The sequence below is a fragment of the Mesoplodon densirostris genome, chromosome 1 (assembly GCF_025265405.1).
Source record: "Mesoplodon densirostris isolate mMesDen1 chromosome 1, mMesDen1 primary haplotype, whole genome shotgun sequence".
NCBI classification, from domain to species: Eukaryota; Metazoa; Chordata; class Mammalia; order Artiodactyla; family Ziphiidae; genus Mesoplodon; species Mesoplodon densirostris.
The window spans coordinates 73,437,542-73,458,951 of NC_082661.1; the positions used below are offsets into that span (position 1 = coordinate 73,437,542).

Below are 21,410 nucleotides of genomic sequence, written 5' to 3' on the forward strand. Positions count from 1 at the left end.
GTTTGGTAGTGTATATTAGTCCATGCCACTGTCTCACTTTGTCCCAGCTTACCCTTCCCCCTCCCCATGTCCTCAAGTCCATTCTCTACGTCTGTGTCTTTATTCCTGTCCTCCCCCAAAGTTCTCCTCCATGACCATTTTTTTTTCTTAGATTCCACATATGTGTGTTAGCGTATGGTATTTGTTTTTCTCTTTCTGACTTACTTCACTCTGTATGACAGACTCACCTTTTTAAGTAGCTTTTAAGTTCCAAAAGCCCCACCCATTAACTTCTGATTACATACAATTGACCAGAATTTAGTCGCTTGGCTACCCAAATATGTCAGGGAGGATAGGGAATGTAATTTTCCACTGCTGACTCATTATTCCCTCCAAAAAAAAAAAAAAAAAAAAAAACCATTCTGTTTTCAAGAAGAAGGGAAAAATAGTACTAGTAAGCACCCAGCAGTTTCTGCCACCAGTGCCTTTTATGACCTGCCTTAGCCCTGTCTTTTGCTCCCATCCGCTGTTCTGAGCACTTTGTACGGTAGCTCCACCAGAGCCATGGTGCTGCCTGAGAACTCCCTTCATTGTCCTTCCCCCATCCTTTGCTCATAGTTTGAAAGGCTTTGTCTCCCATCCCAACTATCTCTGCCTCTTACTTCTAAGGCGTTGCTCAGATCACATTTCCTTTTTTTTTTAACATCTTTATTGGAGTATAATTGCTTTACAATGGTGTGTTAGTTTCTGCTTTATAACAAAGTGAATCAGTTATACATATACATATGTTCCCATATCTCTTCCCTCTTGCATCTCCCTCCCTCCCACCCTCCCTATCCCACCCCTCTAGGTGGTCACAAACCACCGAGCTGATCTCCCTGTGCTACGCGGCTGCTTCCCACTAGTTATCTATTTTACGTTCGGTGGTGTATATATGTCCATGCCACTCTCTCACTTTGTCACAGCTTACCCTTCCCCCTCCCCATATCCTCAAGTCCATTCTCTAGTAGGTCTGTGTCTTTATACCCGTCTTACCCCAAGGTTCTTCGTGACCTTTTTTTTTTCTTAGATTCCATATATATGTGTTAGCATACGGTATTTGTTTTTCTTTTTCTGACTTACTTCACTCTGTGTGACAGACTCTAGGTCCATCCACCTCACTACAAATAACTCAATTTCATTTCTTTTTATGGCTGAGGAATATTCCATTGTATATATGAGCCACATCTTTATCCATTCATCTGTCGACAGACACTTAGGTTGCTTCCATGTTCTGGCTATTGTAAATAGAGCTGCAGTGAACATTTTGGTACATGACTCTTTTTGACCTCAGTCACAGTTATGATCTGCCCCTCCCCCCTTCTTTTATCTCACCTCTCTATCATAGCCCTTGTTAGCTTTCAGCCAGTGTATTAAAGTTTCACAGTTAATTTTCAAATCCTCTGTGATTCCTTCATCACCCTCACTTGCCTAGCAGAATAATTGCATGTATTAAATATTCAGTTCATGTTTATTGGACTGAACATCACATTGCAGACCTAATGCCAGCAAGATAATAGGAGATAGTCTTTTGTGCCACCGTTTTCAAAGGGTGTTCTTTTTGTAAGAGAAAAAAATTGGTTACATCAGCATTGTGAGTATCCTCTTCCATTTAATACCTGTTGGCTAATATATAGGTCGTTGGTTACTTCAGTGAATAGTCTGTTGGGTAGATGTGCAAACAGCAGTTTGTTTGAAAATACTGGCTCTCTAAACATATAAGAAACATTAACAGCCTGGGTCTCTTGGAATGAGGGCATTTGATGTGCCCCAGATTGGAGCACTCCACTGAGAACAAACAATGAGAAAGGGAGGGTGACAATAAAAACCTTTGTTCCTGAAAAGCACCTGAAAGTACTATAAATGGATGATCTTTAAGCTGGTCAGTGGGTCAAAAGGCAACACAGCCTGAGCGCCTCATATTTGTTTCATAAATAAACTTTTTCATGATTTTTAGTGGTACTTTCTAAACTTCTTTTTCATGTTTTTGAGATGTTTTCAAATTCCAGTTATTTGGGGAGGTTATTACCTAGACTTGCATTTAATTATTTTGAGGTGTTTACTTTTTCTTTTTTTTTCTTTTTCTTTTTTAAAAATTTATTTTATTCAAGTGTAGTTGATATACTACTTTTTCTTTTTAAATATGGCAGTTTGGATGCCTCTGTGATAACTTGATTCATTCCAGTTGTATTTATACATAATTGTTAAAATTTATGGAACATCTTTTTTTAAGATTAAAGAAATTTCTTTCTACCTTGCATTTCTTGGTGATAGGGCCTGGAAATTACATAAAAGGTGGCTTATTTCTGGGACTTGTTTTTAAAACTGCATATAAACCGTCTACCAGGTATATAGTTGACTGAAGCATAATACTGGAAGGCCTTCCTAGGTAGTGCATTTCTTCTCACAGATCTGAACAGAATTGTTTCCTGTTGAATGTCGTGCCGTATCTAAAATCAGATTTTTATGGATTTCCCCATTGCATTTCTCTACTATTTACACTCTGCTCACCCTTTCTGTCTGCAAACTTTTGCATTAAATACCTACCGAGCAGCAGTAAGGATTAATCATGGTACAGGGTCCAGTTGGGGTGACAAATATACAGGCAGGAAAGGCCTGAAAGTAAGACTGGCAAATAAGCCTGTGGAGTGCCAGGCGAGGGAAGGGTTGGTGAGAGTTGAATGAGGAAATGTAGAAAACACCAAAAATAACATGCACATCAGCTTCACAGGAGAGTTAGAGTTTTGAAGGGAATGTTTGAGAATTGTCCAAAAATGGGAGCATCTCCCAGAATGGAGAAAAGCATGGGCTAATGTGAGAGGGAGCACGTGTCAGGGACTGGAGAACACAGGGTCACTGTTGACCCCACTCCACCTGGTCCTCAAGACCTGTCTGCTCTTCACTCAGGGGTTACTGAAGCCCATCCCTTCCTGTCCCAAGAACAAATCATGCCTTCTGCATGTCAGTTAGACTCCAGTCTATCCTACGTATCATCACCATGCTCATGTTCCCCGAGTTTTTATTTTATCAGGTAATCCTCCTGATGATGATGAAGTTTTCATTTATAGATAAATATAATCCTCAATCTGAAATTTAGGGAACATCATTGTCTGGTACCACTCACCTGTGATTGTCCACCTCTTACTCTTCCCCCAGCATTTACCCATCTCTTTAGCTTGACAGGCCTCCTCAGTGTCCTCTAAATAAATGATGGCCTATTTGGCTCTACAGTTCTCCATACCTTGGATGGTCCGCTCTCTTCTCTGTCTACCCTGGCTTCAAGATCCAACTCAAGATCTCTTCTTTGAGGTTTTCTGTGCAACTCTATATGGATGTGCTTGTGTGATGATTTCTTCACACATTTCATATGTGCCACCAATTTTGCTCATAAATATTGCCTTGAATTTAAAACATGATTGTTTTGTCTCTTCGTCTAGATTGTAAGCTCTTGGAGACCAATGACCACACTATACAATTATTTTTCATCTATTTTAGTATCTGGTGTAGCACGATACGTATATTTGGTATAGAGCGATTTCTCAATCTGGCACCATCACGTTTTGGGCTGGATAATTTGTTTTTGTCAGGGGTTATCTGAGCATTGTAGGATGTTCAGCAGCATCCCAGGATTCTACCCACTAGGTGCCAGTAGCACCCTCTTCCCAGTGTGACAATAAAAAATGTCTCCATTTGTGCTCAATGCCCCATAGGCAGCAAAAATACCCCCTGCTGAGGATCACTGTATAAACAGAATAAATTCTAACCAGTATCTTGGTAGGAATTGAAGACTGTGAAAAGATTTGAGTGATGATGATTTATAGCATTTTGGGGTCTTGAAGGAAGACAAACTCAGTTGATGGAAGACTGGAAATGTAAAATAGAACTTTCTATTTTCTGTGATAGGCTGTAGAAAGTGTATTATAGATTGATGAGCAATTACAATGCAACTTAAGGTTAAGAATGGGCAAAATGACAGAAATATTCTTAAGTTGAGGTTTCAAAAATATTTAGTTTTAGTTTTTAATCCATTTTGAACCATTTTATTCTTGGAAATACCATTTCCAATAAAATATTATTTAATTGGAAATTTATTTGGAGTTCATACTTAACCAATATCTTTGGATTAAGAACTATGTTTTGAAGCATATTTGAGAAAATGATTTTGAAAGTATGGGTGCAGGTTATTATAATGGGATAACTATTGACAAACATCAGTTGTGTTTATGCATAGTTTTCCAATTTTTCTTCTATTTGTCTATTTGAGTATTGTCCTCAAGTTTAGCAAACTTTTCAGCCCCAAGCAATACACCACACACACACACACACACACACACACACACACACACACAGACACACACACACACGTGTGTGAGTCTGTAGTCTAGACAATGTTTACTGCTCCAGGACACAATGATCTTGTATATTTCTATTACTCTATTGTAAGTTCTTAGTTTTTTCTTTTATTACCAAACTAGTACATGACGTAGATTCTACTTGTTTGACATGCTGCTGACCTAGAAATAATGCATGATATCCTTTTTTCACAGCTGTGTGCCAGCCACAGTGCAAACACGGTGAATGCATCGGACCAAACAAGTGCAAGTGTCATCCTGGATATGCCGGCAAAACCTGCAATCAAGGTAGGGAAACTGTGTGACACAAGTAAACAGTCATAAGCCCTCTTTACTCCTGCCTGATATAAAAATTTAAGTTCTCATGCAAACCACTTTTCTGTAACTATTGTCACCAAATATATGAGATGCCATTTTGCTGAAAGACAAAAATATAATAAGGGTAAATCTTTTAAAATCTGTTTAATCAGAGTGCAATTAAAATAATTTTATACTCTTATTCACTATTAATAATGAAAAGGGATTTTGAAAAAGAGAATTGCAGCATCAGTAACCTTAGAAGCCTTACATTCTGCTTCTCCTTGTTCTTCCACTAACTAGTTGGGAAGCTTTGGCAAATTGATAGGCTCCTTGGATCTCTGTTAGATGAAAACACTTTAATACTCAGAGTCAGGTAGGAGGTTTGGCTTGAAATTTTGAGGCCCCTTCCAACTCTGAGCTCTTTGATCTTTGTGATTAAATTCCCTTCAACTGTTGACCAGTTTGTAATGTTCCTCTGAGAAGGATTTTGATTAACTTAGCAAGTTATTTTTAATTGGCGTCAGATGCTTATAAAGGCAAATCATTATTTAGCCCTCACAGTGCTTGGGTGTTTTACATATATTATCTATTTTCATCACTACAATAGCATTAGGAGGTAGAGTGTTATTTATTATAATAAGCTATAAATAATATTTCATTTTTCATTTGAAGAGACATCAGGGATATTCAGTGTCTTGTCCAAGTTCACAAAAGTAGTTGGTAGAAGATCTGCTATGTCAACTTAGAGCAATTGTCTATATAACTCCTGTTCTTTCTACCAGTGTAGTTTTGGATGAAGAAAACGTCATTGGAAATGTGATCCTCTGACACATGCTGCATTACAAGGCTGACAAGACTTGTCTTTTTAATTAATTTCAACCAAAAACTTTCTACCATTAGGTGTTAAAAACAGAAATAAAGAAAAGATAGGGTTAGATTTCACTAGAAAGATGCAAGGATAAAAGAGTAAAATTTTTCACTTATTCCTTAAAGTAATATTCCCTAGCATTTAAAAAAATTATTTATTTATTTATTTGGCTATGTTGGGTCTTCGTTGCTGTGTGCAGCTTTCTCTAGTTGCAGCGAGCGTGGGCTACTCTTTGTTGCGGTGCACGGGCTTCTCATTGCAGTGGCTTCTCGTTGCGGAGCACGGGTTCTACGGCATGTGCGCTTCAGTAGTTGTGGCGCATGGGCTTAGTTGCTCCGCAGCATGTGGGATCTTCCCGGAACAGGGATCGAACCTGTGTCCCCTGCATTGGCAGGCGGATTCTTAACTACTGCACCACCAAGGAAGTCCTTTTCCTAGCATTTTAAATGTCAAATGAAAGAGTTATGTAGGGTCTAACTGTCCCATAGATACATAGTTGACCTCACCTGATACAGAAATAATCTTGTTGAAATACTCTTCTTCAGTATCTGATACTCCTTTAAGTGTGTCATGTAAACTCGTGATTTATAGACATAGTTTTCACAAGAATTAGGAACACTGAAATTTGAAAGTATATGTAATTGTTCCTAAACTACCAGATGAAATCCATGTTAGTAAAATGTGACGTGTCCAATGGTAGGACAAGCTGTTTATTCTAAAGTGTGTTCTTTAGTATCAGCTACTTGACTGATAGCTGATATTTTCCCAAGTTTCTTTTCTATCTTATATTTTTTTAACTTGGAATTTACTTAACATACGTGGGTAGTATTTTCGAAATAAGTGGGTTTCTTATTATCTCAGTTCACTCTTTTAAAAACCCATTTGAGGGCTTCCCTGGTGGTGCAGTGGTGGAGAGTCCGCCTGCCCACGCAGGGGACACGGGTTTGTGCCCCAGTCCGGGAAGATCCCACGTGCCACGGAGCGGCTGGGCCCGTGAGCCATGGCCGCTGAGCCTGCGCGTCCGGAGCCTGTGCTCCACAACGGGAGAGGCTGCAGCAGTGAGAGGCCTACGTACCGCAAAAAAAAAATTTGATTTTTCCTCTCCAGTGTAAGTCCTCAAGTAGCAGCATGTTCAGTTCTGATTATTGAGTTGTCAGTGTTCACCTGAGAGTGCCAGCATGCTTCTTTTTTTTAAGTGCTGAACATAAACCATCAAAGGTTCCCTTAATATGTCAACACCATAAAACTTTGTTGTCCTGATGCCAGGAATGTATACATAGAAGACTTATTAAAAGAGGCCACTGTTGAGATTGCAGAGAAATTCATTTAAATTTATTTGCAGGAACTACATCAACTTTAATGTGCTTCAGAGACTAAAACTATCATTGGTACATGGATCCATCTCTGGGTATCTCTTATTTTCAGAAAACCAGTTTACCATGTACTTTACCCTGCAATACATACCCATTTCTCTTAAGAAAAATCAAAATATACTGAGTTGAAATCTTGCCTCCCAAAACTAAATATAGTTAGGGGGAAGAGGATTTTATTAGTGGCAAAATGGGATTTGACACCTGTAAAAATATTGCTGCCACTGAAGATGTAATTTCAGGTTCAGTCTTGAATATAAAACTCCAGTCCACAGTAAACCTATGTGTTTTAATCATCTCTTTCTTTTCCTTCCTTACCATAAAAGCAGTTGTGGCAAGTTCCTGATGGGAAGGTTTATGTTCTTTGAGAGCCGGGGTCCCTCTGATTTCTAGGTTCCCGAAAACTTTTATCAAAACGATTTGCAGATGATAAGTGCACATTAAATATTTGCTTAGTGACTGTTTCATATAATGGCTCTTGGTCCTGAACACCATAGGAACGGGAAAGAGTTCCATGGAGTTGTCTGGTATAGCTCCTTAGTCTCTGAATCCGTGGACTATCTGTCAGAGTGAGAGAGGCAGCCAGGAGTGAGCCAGGTAAGTGGGAGAGCTGTCCAGAGACCCCCAGAAATGCTATTAGAGCAAATTGTCTGTATCTGCTACATAACAAATTAACTTAGACAGTTTTTTATCCAGACCATACATTTTAATAAAATGGAAAACATGCCTCAGATATATGGAAAATCAAATAGGTTTCTTTTTTCTTTTTTCTTTTTTTTTTTTAAGCACAGAGGTTTTTTTGGGGGGGTTGTTTGTTTTGGGTTTTTTTTTTCTGTTTTTTATTTTTCGGCTGGGCCACAAGGCATGTGGGATCTTAGTTCCCCGACTAGGGATCAAACCTGTGCCCCCTGCAGTGGAAGCGTGGAGTCTTAACCAATGGACAGTCAGGGAAGTCCCTAGTTTCTTTTTTCTTGAGGAGAGAAATGTTAAGAAGAGGTATGCCTAAAATAGTTAATTTCCACAGAACTGGAAATTAACATTTGATTAAAAGTAGGTTTTGGTATAAGGCAAAAATTATATCCGCTAAAAATTGTGTTGCGAGCTGTGTGCTTTAGGAACTCACCCCCTGGGAACTTGCTTGGCTGAGTGAACAGCTTGAGTAGATGAGTGCTTTCAGAGCTGCCTGGGGAGCAGCAGGGATAGCAGGGCATGCCCACTGTGGAACTGGCTTAAATTAGCAGACTTGTTACAAGATTAGTGTGAATCTGCTGGTGGTGGCTTTTGCTTACCTCTGAGTTATTCTCTGGATTTGCCATAGCCAGATCATGTATCAAATCATGGCCTTGGACTGACCGTATTCTGTAAGGCACGAGGTGCCTTTCATGGCAGATGAAATTCTAACCTGAACTCTGGCAAGATTTGCTTTTTCCCACCTTACTTTCTCTGGTAATTTTAATTCATTCAGATTACCCCTCTCCTTGAGTCTCCGTACCCATACAAATCTCCTCAGCCAAAAAGGGATACTATTATAGATAATAATCTTTTTCATAACTTTCCTATTAGAGAATAATTTGGGGCATGTAATATACCATATCATTGCATATTTTCAGGAATGAAAGATATTCTTTTGAAGTTACAGCATGCTTTATAATAATTTCAGAAGGAACAATTTATAAATATCAATTATTAATGTTTTGACATGGTTTATGTTTCACATGTTGAATTCCTTATCCCAAGAAAAGAATTAGTATCTTATAGCACAGAACCAGACAGTAAACTTTGGTGAGCTAGTTAAGCCTCAGTTGATTGCTTTCCTTAGCACAATAGTCGAAGTGCTTTAACTCTAATATTAAGGGAGTTTCTTAAGGGCTTAGTTTTTGAACGATATGTGGTTTCAACCCCAGGAACCAATGTTCATTTAATTTGGAAGTTTAACTGGCTGTTAATAATATGAAGTTTTGAAACAGGATGGGATTGCCTTTTTGACTCTACTTTGGGTCTCACCCATCTTATAATATTTTGGTTAGGTAATAATGGCCACAGTTACCATTTTTTTCAGAAAGCATCTTATGATTATTCTTCTCTTTTTTTTCCAGCCCCAGATATCTCAGTCCTATCCATCTTTGCGTGAGGTGTCTTACGTATATTCTAATTAAATGTGACCTAAATGTGACATAGGTTCTTACACTTGAATTAAAACATCCATGATCTATTGTGTTATTTATTTAAATGAGATCTTTATGCATATCATACATTTATGCATAATTCTGGAGTGTTTTAAACTATTGGACAACATAATAATATAGGAAAAGATTTAAAATTGGTCCTATAAGACCTAGGTGTACCTAAACAGAGCAGGTTGATAATAATCAGTTTTTATATAATCTGTTTTTTTGAGTTTTCTGTCTGTGTTGATGACTAAAATCGTCTTTTGAAAAAGGACCATCTCCTTTCTGGTGCTTAAAAAAATTGATATGAGGATGTATGTGGATGTTAACTTATAATGTTTGTGTGTTCTTGGGACACAAGATAGCAGTGATAAATTTTAAGGAACATAGAAATTAAAATTAAAAAAGAGAAACCAGAAGAACTAGAAACTAATTTTTGTAAAGTATCTAAAGCATTCTTTTTGAACTCCACCAACTTTATGTGATTGTTTAATATACAGTTATAAAGATTTTTAGGGCTAAAAATGACATCAGTTCAAAGTTGACTCTTATTACCTTCTTCCTGGTGTGAAGACGAACACTTGCACCCAACTCCTCTTGACCAAGGCAGTGAACAGCCTCTTTCACAACCCCTGGATCATCAAGCCACAAGTTTACCTTCAAGGGGTGAGCGTGCATTATCTCAGGTGGTCTGCTCCTCCCACCTGCACGGCTTCCTGCAGTGTTGTCACTTCTTGCCAATGTCCTGAAGACTCACCCCAGGGGTGCCTAGTCCTCCACATTCCTGAGCATGTGAAGCAAGCAGCAGGAATTGTCACCTGGTGCTGATTCTCTGTGCTCTACAAAGCCTGGAGCCTCCGCTGTCCTTTCTCTGCCTCAAGTATCCGTTGCTTTTCTTCTTCTTTTCTGGATTTCAAAATGTTTTCTAAAAAATCAGATAACAAAATAACTTTTGTTTTTCCTGTGTAGGTGAAGTCAGGAATTCCAAAGCACCTGAGGTTGGGGTTTTGATGACTTTCGCTGAATAGATTTTAGAAGCGCTCAAGTCCTCTTCCCCACCACCACATTTGGGGGTAGAGTTTTTAGGTCACTTGGAAATCAAACCATACATTAGCTTCCTTCTTTTGGTGAACATTTTGTGATACTAGAAAGCCTGAGTTCTGGTTCTAGCACAGTGCTGAAGTAGCTCAATGATTGAGAGCAGGTCTTAGCAAACCAGTTCGTAATAGAAGGAGAGTAATTCCTGCTCTCTTCACCTACAGGGCTGGTGTGAGAATAGAAACACCAAAAGTATTAATGTCTTCATTAGGCTGGAAGATTCTGTAGAAAAATTAGGTGGCAGTATGACTCTACAGTATTTCTAAAAGACTTTATTCCTCACTTACTCATAGATTTAGGAACTTAGAATGACTGAATTAAACTCATTTAAATTTTTAATTACTGTTTCTGATCATAGGGAGCTTGATGCATTTGGATCAAGAAATTAGGGCAATGGGTTGAATTTCAGAATCATTGAAAATTTATTTCTTTTCTTTTTAAAAATTTGTTTATTGAAGTATATAATTGAAAATTTAAAGAGTAAAAGTTATGGCAGTTGACGTATTGAGATCTGTGACCTCCACTTGAGTCAGATAAAATGTAAAAGCTTAGACTTCTGAGACATTGCACAGTGTAAGCCTCAAGGGAAAAAAATGGTGCAAATTACATTAAATGAATGAAAGATTATTTTCCTTAAAAATCCATTGGGTTTTCATACTCAATTAGTCTCTTCAAGATTTTCAAGCACTTTTCAGTGTCTGCATGCTCATAAAATTTCTGATTCTTTTTTCTTCCTGAAGTGTAATTATAATGCTGTGCAGCTTGCATTTTTTGTTCTGAACCAGCCCCTTCCCCTTCTCCCCCAACCCAAGCTCCTGAATTCACCAACTTGCTTAAATATACTCCTGACTGGAATAGATGCTCTTTAAGAATTGTATATACAACAATTTAAGCATTTGAATATAAGTGGTTTAATTGTAAAGTTCTGTCCTTGATGTAAGATAGGTACATGATAGAATTCATTAGTTTTTTATCATAGATTTTCCTTATAATGTATGTTACATTACAAACTTCTAGAAAAAAGAGCAAGATTTAAGTAAATTTAAAATAAAGACACTAAAGTTTTCTTTCCTACATTCTCTTATCAACGTTTAAGATTGATTTGAGAAAGTGAGATCAAGAGTAATTTTCTTGTTCTCTACATTTTGCTTATTATTATAGGAGCGTTTACTGTAAATTGGAAGTGTCATTTTTGAATTTCTGACTTAATTTAATAGTAATGAAACTTGTCACTAGGTCTATAATCCAAGACATTTTGGAAGCAGCAAGTATTAACTCAATTTTATGAGGCATTTGGTCAATAAGAAAATAAGGGATAATAATCATAGACTAGAATCCCTGAATATTAAGGAAAAAGTTCATCACCAGGACACCAGACACTTTTAATCTTTTGAAGCTCCCTGCTTTAGCAAAGTTCTGATATTTGGTAAAAATTGATGATTGTTGCCTATTATGGAATCCTATTTCATCATTTCTGCAGTGGTTTTGTAAGGGTCAGTGGGAAGTTTTTAGGAGACACATGCGTGTGGCCAGTGGCAATGGTAGCAGTCACAGGGGACATCGACAGCAGCCAACTATCAGGGAGTGTCATCCAGCCCGTCACCAGCTGTTAGAGTACAGCTTTCTCAAATTGCTTTCAGCCTATTTGGGTACTTAACATGTCAGTTTATTAATAGTAAAATAGCCAACAAGCATCTCCACATTTGCCCACTGAATGCTGCATGTTTAGTTCCTTTTCCATATTATTTCATAGGTGATTCTCAGGTTGGTTTGGGTCTTTTTATTGGAATTATGACATCAATTTTACATTTCCTTTCAATTTCATGATTCTTAACCCCAAAGTGCTTTTGCTTATGGGAAGGGAAAGATAAATTTGGATTGAAGACCACCAGCAACCCCAGTCTGGATCATAAAGACTCTCATGGCCATCCTAAGGGGCCCTTTATCAGCCAAGACTGGAGTGGCCTCAGCTTTAGTTCATGGCCATAGTGTCTGAAGAAATTTCCATCAGCGTAAATACGCCTTGTATGTGAGCAGCCTGGAGCTATAAATATCTAACCAGTTCCCATCAGGAACACACCGAAGTTCCTGAGGCTTGTTAAGAATAAACTTAAGGGTTCTTAATTGACACATTTTATATCCATCAGTATCCTACCCTTGAGGTATAGAATTCAATCTTACTCTGCTATTTGTTGTACTATTCTGTTATATTTCTGTTTAGTAGAGAAGAATATTTAAAACACAAAGCCTTTCTCTAACAATGTATTCAGATTTAAATACTATTTACTATAATATCAATCAGGGATTTATCAAAGCCAGATGTGAATCTGCAGGGACATATTAGGCATGATAATTAACTCCTCTTAGAACATGAGAAAAGATTCCCTGACTCTAATTTTTAATAAGTATTAAAATACAAGGTAGAAGAATATGAGAAGTGAAGTGAATACCCTTGACTGGGCAAAAGAGTATGAAGTTTAAAATTAAAGAAAGCATAGGAGATGATGAAGGCATCTGGTTTATTTATGTAACCTCCGCAGGCTTCACCCAGCTGGAGATCTGCTTACAGTTGTGTTAAGGTTAGAAAAAAGGCCAAGTTGGCAAGGTTTAAATTTGGTTAGATTTGAAAACAACTTGCAACTAGATATATCCTTATTTCTCATTTGACGATATGGATTAGTAGATAATTAAATTATGCTAATCAGGTGCTTATGCTGGCAGTGCAGACAAAATAAACATGTCATTTCTTCTTAATGAAGTTTATATTTTGGACATTACTGTTTCAGTGTATATTTGTCATTATGAGATTTATTTTCACTTGAGGCAGTGTTCAACTTGAGTTGGAAAATTCTCAAGTGAAGTTTATTAACTCACTTCATATTGATACTTAAACCAATAAACCTGAAATACATTATGATAATCTATTACATATTGTCCAGTAGTATTTCTGTATGCCCTTCCTAACTGCAGAATGAATGAAAATACGATGTTGGAGGGTCTTTTTTTTTTTTAAGTTTATTTTGTGACTCAAATGCTTTACTAAAGTAGGAGGCTGACATTTCTTCTTTAATCTGAGATCAATATACACTCTATAAGATTGAACAAGAGGAACCTCAATATTGGTCACTCTAATTCAATGAGCTTCTATCCTCTGAAAAAAGAGCTTTTCTTTGGGAAGGTCAAAGCAGTCTAGTGTTAAAAATCCATGTACTTTCTGTAAACTAAGATAGGCTCACAGAGTATGCTCTTTAAACAGAGACAGGAAGAAATTGAAATCGGAAGATCACATTGTCGGGAGTGACTCTAGTAGTATCACCCAGATATTCTGAGGTTATGGAGTCAGAAAGCTGGTTTGTGCCCTGCTCTTTCTAGGGATGATAAGCCACGTGTCTGTGAGGGGAATCTTCCCAACTGTCCTTTGTAAACAGAGATCACATGCATTACATTACTTAAGCTCCAGAAATTCACACGGCCTTCCATTATTATAAGGCTTTCGGTCACCTCTGATAGGAAACTCAGTGGCCCCCAGTGTAACCAGCATTAAAACAAAGCCATTGTGAACAGACTCTCTCTCTTATGTAAACGGCTGGTTACTATAGCTTGACTGACTCTTCTCCCTCATTCTTCGGAATAGAGAAGCATTTTCAGTGGTTTGCATTAATGTTGAGACTGTGTCAAATTTCTGCTTCAACCCCATTCTTTTCAGATCTAAACGAGTGTGGCCTGAAGCCGCGGCCCTGCAAGCACAGGTGCATGAACACTTACGGCAGCTACAAGTGCTACTGTCTCAACGGATACATGCTTATGCCGGATGGATCCTGCTCAAGTATGTCAAGAATCTTAACTGCTCTGGGCTTGACTTCATGCTGTGCTCTGGGAGTGTGTGAAAAGTGGCCTCCTAACCCTCCTCCTAAACAGGATGTGAGCACGTGTTTGTATGTGTGCCTAAGGAATGGAAAATCAAAATAAGAGTTGCCCATTGTAGATGTCTAACATTCTTTTGTCAGGGATGCCAATGTTAAATTGATTCGGAAATGATCTTTAGAACAAGAATCACAAAACTAATGTATTTTCTAACGTTTTTCCGCTTGTCTTCTATCTGGGCATAGAACTATTCCATGTAGAAAAAGAACATTGGTGACCATTTGAGGGCTGTTGTGCTCTCGGTAAGGATGGACACTAAATTATTTGCTGGTAGAGAATCCATCCAGCCTGGTGATTGAGTATAAACCGTCCATAAGTACCTCCTCACTTCATTTTTACATTTCTTTATAATAGTCTGAAGACTAAGTTTTTTTCTTAAGAAAAACCTCCTTCAAATAAAAAAAATGATTATAATAACATAAAAGTAGATTTCATGTGTGTCGTTGTAAGAAAGAAATGGATGGTGTTTCCTACTATCATTTTGATGTGTTTATAAAACAGACAATGGCCTGAAGTTCTCTGCAGGCTGAACATTGAATAGAGATTGTGGTTATATGATATCCAACAATTGATGACTTGATTTTTAATTTTACTGAACTGTCAGTTAAATTGGTTAATTATCAATCAGTTAATTATCAGTTATCTCTCTCTAACTGGGTTGCATTTTATAAAATAAAAAAGGTGAGCTAATTTTATTTATCATTGCATATTTAGCATGGAACTTTTTGCAATAAGGTGAGTTCATGTTTATTAACATGTGGCAGTGATGCTAGAATCCTCTAACATTGTACAACTCAGTGGGAAATCTGCCGTGCCTGGAGAAGTTTAATGGATGGTTGAGACAGTTCCTTGGATGCCTTAGTTAAGACCAGCACTTAACATGAGTAATCTGGAAAAATACCTCAATGCTCCAATTTCCTTGGCCACTGGAAAAGCTTCCAGATAATCTCTGTGAGATAAAGTTTTACATTTGTCTTTTATTTCTTCAAACACATTAAAGCTCTTCCCCAGATGCTAACAGAGCTGGTTCACTTCTTAATTATCCCTGAGGGAAGAAGGTCTTTGTGTTCTTCCTCCTATTTTTCACTTTCTTTAGACTGTTGGAGAACTACGCCCTTTTCATCTGCATTGTTGATTCAGTGTCACTGATTTCAGGACAAGTAGAACACATAGTTATGTCAGGTACAGAGTATGCTCTCTGCCTCTCTTGGACAGTCACTGTCTTTCCAGGTGCCCTGACGTGCTCCATGGCAAACTGTCAGTATGGCTGTGATGTTGTCAAAGGACAAATTCGGTGCCAGTGCCCCTCTCCTGGCCTACGGCTGGCTCCTGATGGGAGGACCTGTGTGGGTGAGTTGTAAAATCAAGCGTCTCTATCAGCAGCCTCTCTAGGGTAAGGAAGAAAGTGAAATGTGATGGCAGGAAGGAAAAGGGGCAGTTACTTAACATCAGGTAATTAGCTGTCCTTTAGACAATATCAGATGTCTCAGAAGGGGGACCTCTTTCTGTGAAAAGACCGTGGAAACTTTGTTTCCCGAAAAAATGAGGGACAGGAGGAAGCTTCAGGCAGGGGAAACCACACGTGCAAAAGCATCGAAGTTTAGAGGGAGCATAAATAATATTCGGGGAACAAGAAGAGCTCAGTATTTCTAGGACGTAAGAGGCAATGAGTATTGAAGCTGAGCTGGTAGACAGGGCTAGACTGTATGTATTGCACTAAAGGGTTAGTTTTTTTTTTTCCCCCTGTAAATTAGGAAGGCAGTAAAAGATTGTGGTTAAGAGTCTGGGCTTTGATTTTAAACCTGGCTCTGCCATAGACTTGACATGTAACCTTAGGTAAGAGGCTTCCTTTTTTGGAGCTTCAGTCTTCTCATCTTTAAAATGGGAGTAATGTCCTTGTGAGGATTGAATGAGGTCATGAATGCAAAGAACTTAGCACGGTACCTCACATGTAGTAAGCACTGAATGAATGGAGGTATCTGGGGGCTCAAGAGATATTTACTGAGTACTTTCTATATACCAGGCACTGCGCTAAGTGCTAGGATATAGAGTAATGGACAAAGCAGACAAGATTTCAGTCCTCACAAAGCTGATATTCTAATGGAAGAGACAGAAAAGAAAGAACTATTCAGTAAAATTACAAACAGTGCCAAGTGTTAATATGAATAACTAAGAGAGTGAAAAACAAAAAGGATCTATTTTAGAAAATAATGGTCAAGGAAAGCCCTGAAGTAAGACATGGACCATTGGCCACATGAAGAATCAGCCAAGCAGGTGAAAACGTTGCAGAACGCTGCAGTGAAAGAGAGGTTGGTCTGTTTGAGGTTTTGAAAGAAAGAAAACCATATCCTTAAGTACAGAGTATGGGGGGGGCGTGGCTTGAGATACAGCCAGTGAGGTGGGTGAGGACTGTTTATTACAAGGTCATCAAAGGCGTGGTGAGGAATGAGGAATGAATTCAGAAAGCAAGTAGAAACAGTTGAGAGTTTTGAGCACGGGAACAACCCCTTCTTATGTCTTAATACAATCATTTGTTGACAGTTGAGTGGGAATGCTTTGGAGAGGCTAAGACTGGCAGGGAAAAGGCCAGTTTGGAGGCTCTTGGAATAGTCTATCCTGGGAGATGGTGGCTTGGGCTAGGGTAAAGGCAGTGGGTGAAGAGCAGAGTAAATGAGTTCAAAGAATTTGTCAGAGGTAGAATCAGCTGAGGTTAAGGGAAATATGGTTGTCAAGGATGACTCGTGTTTCTAGTTCGAGCAACTAGGGGGGATACAGGTGCAGTACATGCTGAGATACGGTACAAGAGGAGGACGGCTTGGGTTAGAAGGATGAGTTGAAATTTGGAGATATGGAATTTATGTTGCCTGTCAGGGCAACCAGCTGGATAACATTTATGATGAGTCACTACGTGCGCACAACCGTTTGCAGATAGTCGTGTATTTTAAAAGCTCCTCCATCTGAACGTGCTGTTGCCCTTCCTAAGACGCAGTTGGCTTATGTTTCTAGACATTGATGAATGTGCTACTGGAAGAGCCTCCTGCCCTAGATACAGGCAGTGTGTCAACACTTTTGGGAGTTACATCTGCAAATGTCATAAAGGCTTCGACCTCATGTACATTGGAGGCAAATACCAATGTCACGGTAATGAACCCCAACCCTTGCTTTGTGTTGTTTTTTCCTGTGGAGTGGAAAGGTCTCTTAATTATGGTAATGACTGGAATGTCAAGGGCAGGGGAGGGTACTGGCATTAAATTAAACAAACAGAAGTGAAACTCAAACAGTAGTAGTTCTGGATGCGCACTACTTTATTTCTTCTCTTTATCTGCCAATTTTACGTGAACCTTCACATTGCAAAAAAAATTTTTATTTGAAACTGTGTATTTTGGGTGTGTAATCATATTTATCTCCCAAATAAACCTCTTCTTTTCCTACTTCCTGATGCAGATATAGATGAATGCTCCCTTGGTCAGTATCAGTGCAGCAGCTTTGCTCGATGTTACAACGTACACGGGTCCTACAAGTGTAAATGTAAAGACGGATACCAGGGCGATGGACTGAATTGTGTTTGTGAGTCACGCTTGTCCTCCAGCTCTAAATTCCAGCAGGAAGTGCAAGATTACACAAAGGCCATTACTAGGAAAGATAAGGAACAAGATTAATTATCAAAGGAATATCACTTTTCATATCTAGTAATACTAGTCCGTGATTTCCACAAACAATAAAATCACTTGCTCAGTAATTTTTAAAAATTGAAGACTCTAATACATTCTAATCTTAAAAGCATTCAGTTCCTTGACTAAACTCTCTCAGTAGCTTCTCCTTAGCTGGTATGAAATTATAGAGCCCTCCTTGAGAATTTGATTTTAAATGTATGTTTGTCATTAGCATTAGATTATAATGGTGGGATAATCTGAATATATTCGTTCCTCTGTTTTAGGCCTCCAATTCTGCTCTTAAAAAATCATTTCCATATTTATTTTTTCTACGTTCAGGACTGTTTTGCTTTTTAAATTTTTATAAGCTCTATTTGTAGTATAGCTATGTATGTCAGTGGATAAACATGAAAAAAATACCCTCCAAGATGGAAGTTTCACAAACCAAAGGCCACAATTTAGCATACATTTCATGCAACGATAGATCATTTTTTAAATTTCTGGAGTAAAATATTTACTGAAAATCATGGGGCATAAAATCATGAGGATTAAAGGATTTTTGAAGGGTCATGTAGTTATACTCCCAGTCTGGAATATATGCTTCCAAGAAGATTAAATATTAATTCCTTTCGGTGAATATAATCAAGGACAGAGTTTCCACAGGTGATCTTGGTGACCTCTGAGATTTCTTTAAAAAGCAATTGTATAAATTAGTAAAGGGGAAGGAAAACCAAATATAAAACAGTGAGTAGAACATTTAATGAAAATGATTTGTGTGAATTGAATTTATATAAAGTGTGGAAGAGAAAACTATTAGTCTTCAGACAATTCTAAACATGATTTTATAATATACACATACCATGGAGACACTTAACATAGACTCTAAATATACATTTCTCATATTTTAAAATTTTAGAATGTCTCTGCATTTAAAAATCTCATTGATTCTTCTCTCTTTCCACTTTACAAATACTTAAAACATTTTATGTTTCAGATGATACATTTCATTACAGAAACACAATATAATTTTTGTGTATATCCACCAAATAGATACATGTGTGTATGAATATATATGTGTATATATTACATATACACACACATAATAATTTTTTTTGGAAAACAGCCTGACTTAACAGTAGGGGAATATTCTCAATGTGAAAAGTAAGCCAGTTAGCATGAGGTATTTTGATGTGTTTGTTTTTTACAATTTGATATTTTACTTCTTAAGGTGAGAGGGTTGTACACTAATTTAAATACATTTACTGTTTTAGATATTCCAAAAGTCATGATTGAACCTTCAGGTCCAATTCATGTACCAAAGGAAAATGGTACCGTTTCAAGGGGCGATGGAGGACACAGTAATTGGATCCCTGATGTCAGAAGTACTAGGTGGCCTCTGAAGACACCCTATGTACCTGCTGTCATTACCAGCAGGCCCACATCTGAGCCAACAACAAGACCTGCCCTGAAGCCAGCACCACAGCCTGCCGCACCCACAGAACTCAGAACACCTCCGCCAGCAACAGCCCCAGGAGGACCAACCACCAGACTGACAAGTGTAGCACCAGTTGCCACTGAGTCTCCAAGAAGGATTACAGTTGACAACAGGATACAGACAGAGCCTCAGAAACCCCGAGGAGATGTGTTCAGTAAGTCATAAACGTTACCACATTTTTTTGAGGGTTTTTTTTCCAGTTTTATTGAGATGTAATTGACATACAGCACCGTATACATTTGAGTACAGCATAGTGTTTTGGCTTATCCATATCATGAAATGATTACCACAGTATGTTTAGTTAACATCCATCATTTCACGTAGATACAAAATAGAAGAAAAAGGAAAACACATTTTTTTCTTTGGTATGGGAACTCTTAGGACTTACTGTCTTAACAACTTCCATTTAAGTTATACAGCAGGTCTAACTATAGTCGTTGTTGTGTATATTGTTGTACGCTACATCCCTGGTACTAGTGTATCTTGTAACTGAATTTGTACCTTTTGACCACCTTCATCCTGTTTTCCCTTCCCACCTCTAGTAACCACAAATCTGATCCCTTTTTCTATGAGTTTGTTTTCTTTTAATAGTCCACATATAAGTGAGGTCATGTACAGTATTTGCCTTTCTCTGTCAGATTTATTTCACTTAGCATTCTACCCTCAAGGTCCATCCATGTTGTCTCAGATGGCAGGATCTTCTCATTGTTACAGCTCACTAATATTCCACTGTATATATGTTTATATATACCACAATTTCTTTATTCATTCATCTGTCAGTGGACACTTAGGTTGTTTCTATGTCTTGGCTATTGTAAATAATGCTGTGAATGAAGAGGTGCAGATATCTCTTACGCATAGTGTTTTTATTTCCTTTGGATATATTCCCAGAACTAAGATTGCTGGATCATATGGTAGTTCTGTTTTCAGCTTTTTTTTTTTTTTTTTTTTTTTGCTGTACGCGGGCCTCTCACTGCTGTGGCCTCTCCCGTTGCGGAGCACAGGCTCCGGACACACAGGCTCCGCGGCCATGGCTCGCGGGCCCAGCCGCTCCGCGGCATGTGGGATCTTCCGGGATCGGGGCACGAACCCGTGTCCCCTGCATCGGCAGGCGGACTCTCAACCACTGCGCCACCAGGGAAGCCCCTGTTTTCAGCTTTTTGTGGAACCTCCATACTGTTTTCCATAGTGGCTGCACCAGCTTAAAATCCCACCAACAGCGCATCAGGGTTCCCTTATCTCCACACCCTCACCACCACTTGTTATCTCTTGTCCTTTTGGTAAACAGCCATTCTAACAGGTATGAGGTGATATCTCATTGTGGTTTTAATTTGCATTCCCTAATAATTAATGATGCTGAGCATCTTTTCATGTATCTGCTGGCCATTTAGTATATCTTCTTTGGACAAATGCCTATTCAGGTCCTTTGCCCACTTTTTAACTGGATTATTGGATTTTTCGCTATTAATTTGTATGAGTTCCCTATATAATTTAGATGTTAACCCGTTGCCAGATACATGATTTGCAAACATTTTTTCCCATTCCATAGGTTGTCTTTTTGTTTTGTTGATGGTTTCTTTTGCTGTGCAGAAGGTTTTTAGTTTGATGTCATCCCACTTATTATTTTATTGCTTGTGCTTTAGGTGTCATATCAAAAAATCATTGCCAAGACCCATGTCAAGGAGCTTTCTTCCTACGTTTTCTTCTAGGAGTTTTGTGGTTCCAGGTCTTATGTTCAAGTCTTTAATTCATTTCAAGCTAGTTTTTGTGAGTGATGTAAGATTAGGGTCTGGATTCATTCTTTTGCATGTGGCTATCCAATTTTTCCAGCACAATTTATGAAGAGACTGAATTTTCTCCCTTGAGTATTCTTGGCTCCCTTGTCAAATATTATTTGACCACATGTGCTTAGGTTTATTTCTGGGCTCTTGATTTTGTTCCGTTGGTCTATATGTCTGTTTTTATGCCGGTACAATACTCTTTGATGACTATATCTTTTTAGTATAGCTTGAAATCAGGAAGTGTGATGCCTACCACTTTGTTCTTCTTTCTCAGGATTGCTTTGGCTATTTGGGGTCTTTTGTGTTAGCACATTTTTTTTTTTACAGCTTTATTGGAGTATAATTACTTTACAATGGTGTGTTAGTTTCTGCTTTATAACAAA

At 38.2% G+C, this 21,410-nt stretch overlaps 1 protein-coding gene across 1 annotated transcript in view; it reads left to right on the forward strand.

Annotated features, from left to right (window-relative positions):
* NPNT (nephronectin) overlaps positions 1-21,410 on the forward strand; it is a 74,930-nt gene that overhangs the window by 28,340 nt on the left and 25,180 nt on the right. Inside the window, exons 4-10 of the mRNA XM_060088344.1 lie at positions 4,566-4,658; positions 9,650-9,742; positions 13,881-14,000; positions 15,329-15,448; positions 17,105-17,239; positions 17,543-17,665; positions 19,023-19,400. Of these exons, the coding sequence (XP_059944327.1) occupies positions 4,566-4,658; positions 9,650-9,742; positions 13,881-14,000; positions 15,329-15,448; positions 17,105-17,239; positions 17,543-17,665; positions 19,023-19,400 (1,062 nt within the window). The remainder of the gene's footprint in view (positions 1-4,565; positions 4,659-9,649; positions 9,743-13,880; positions 14,001-15,328; positions 15,449-17,104; positions 17,240-17,542; positions 17,666-19,022; positions 19,401-21,410) is intronic.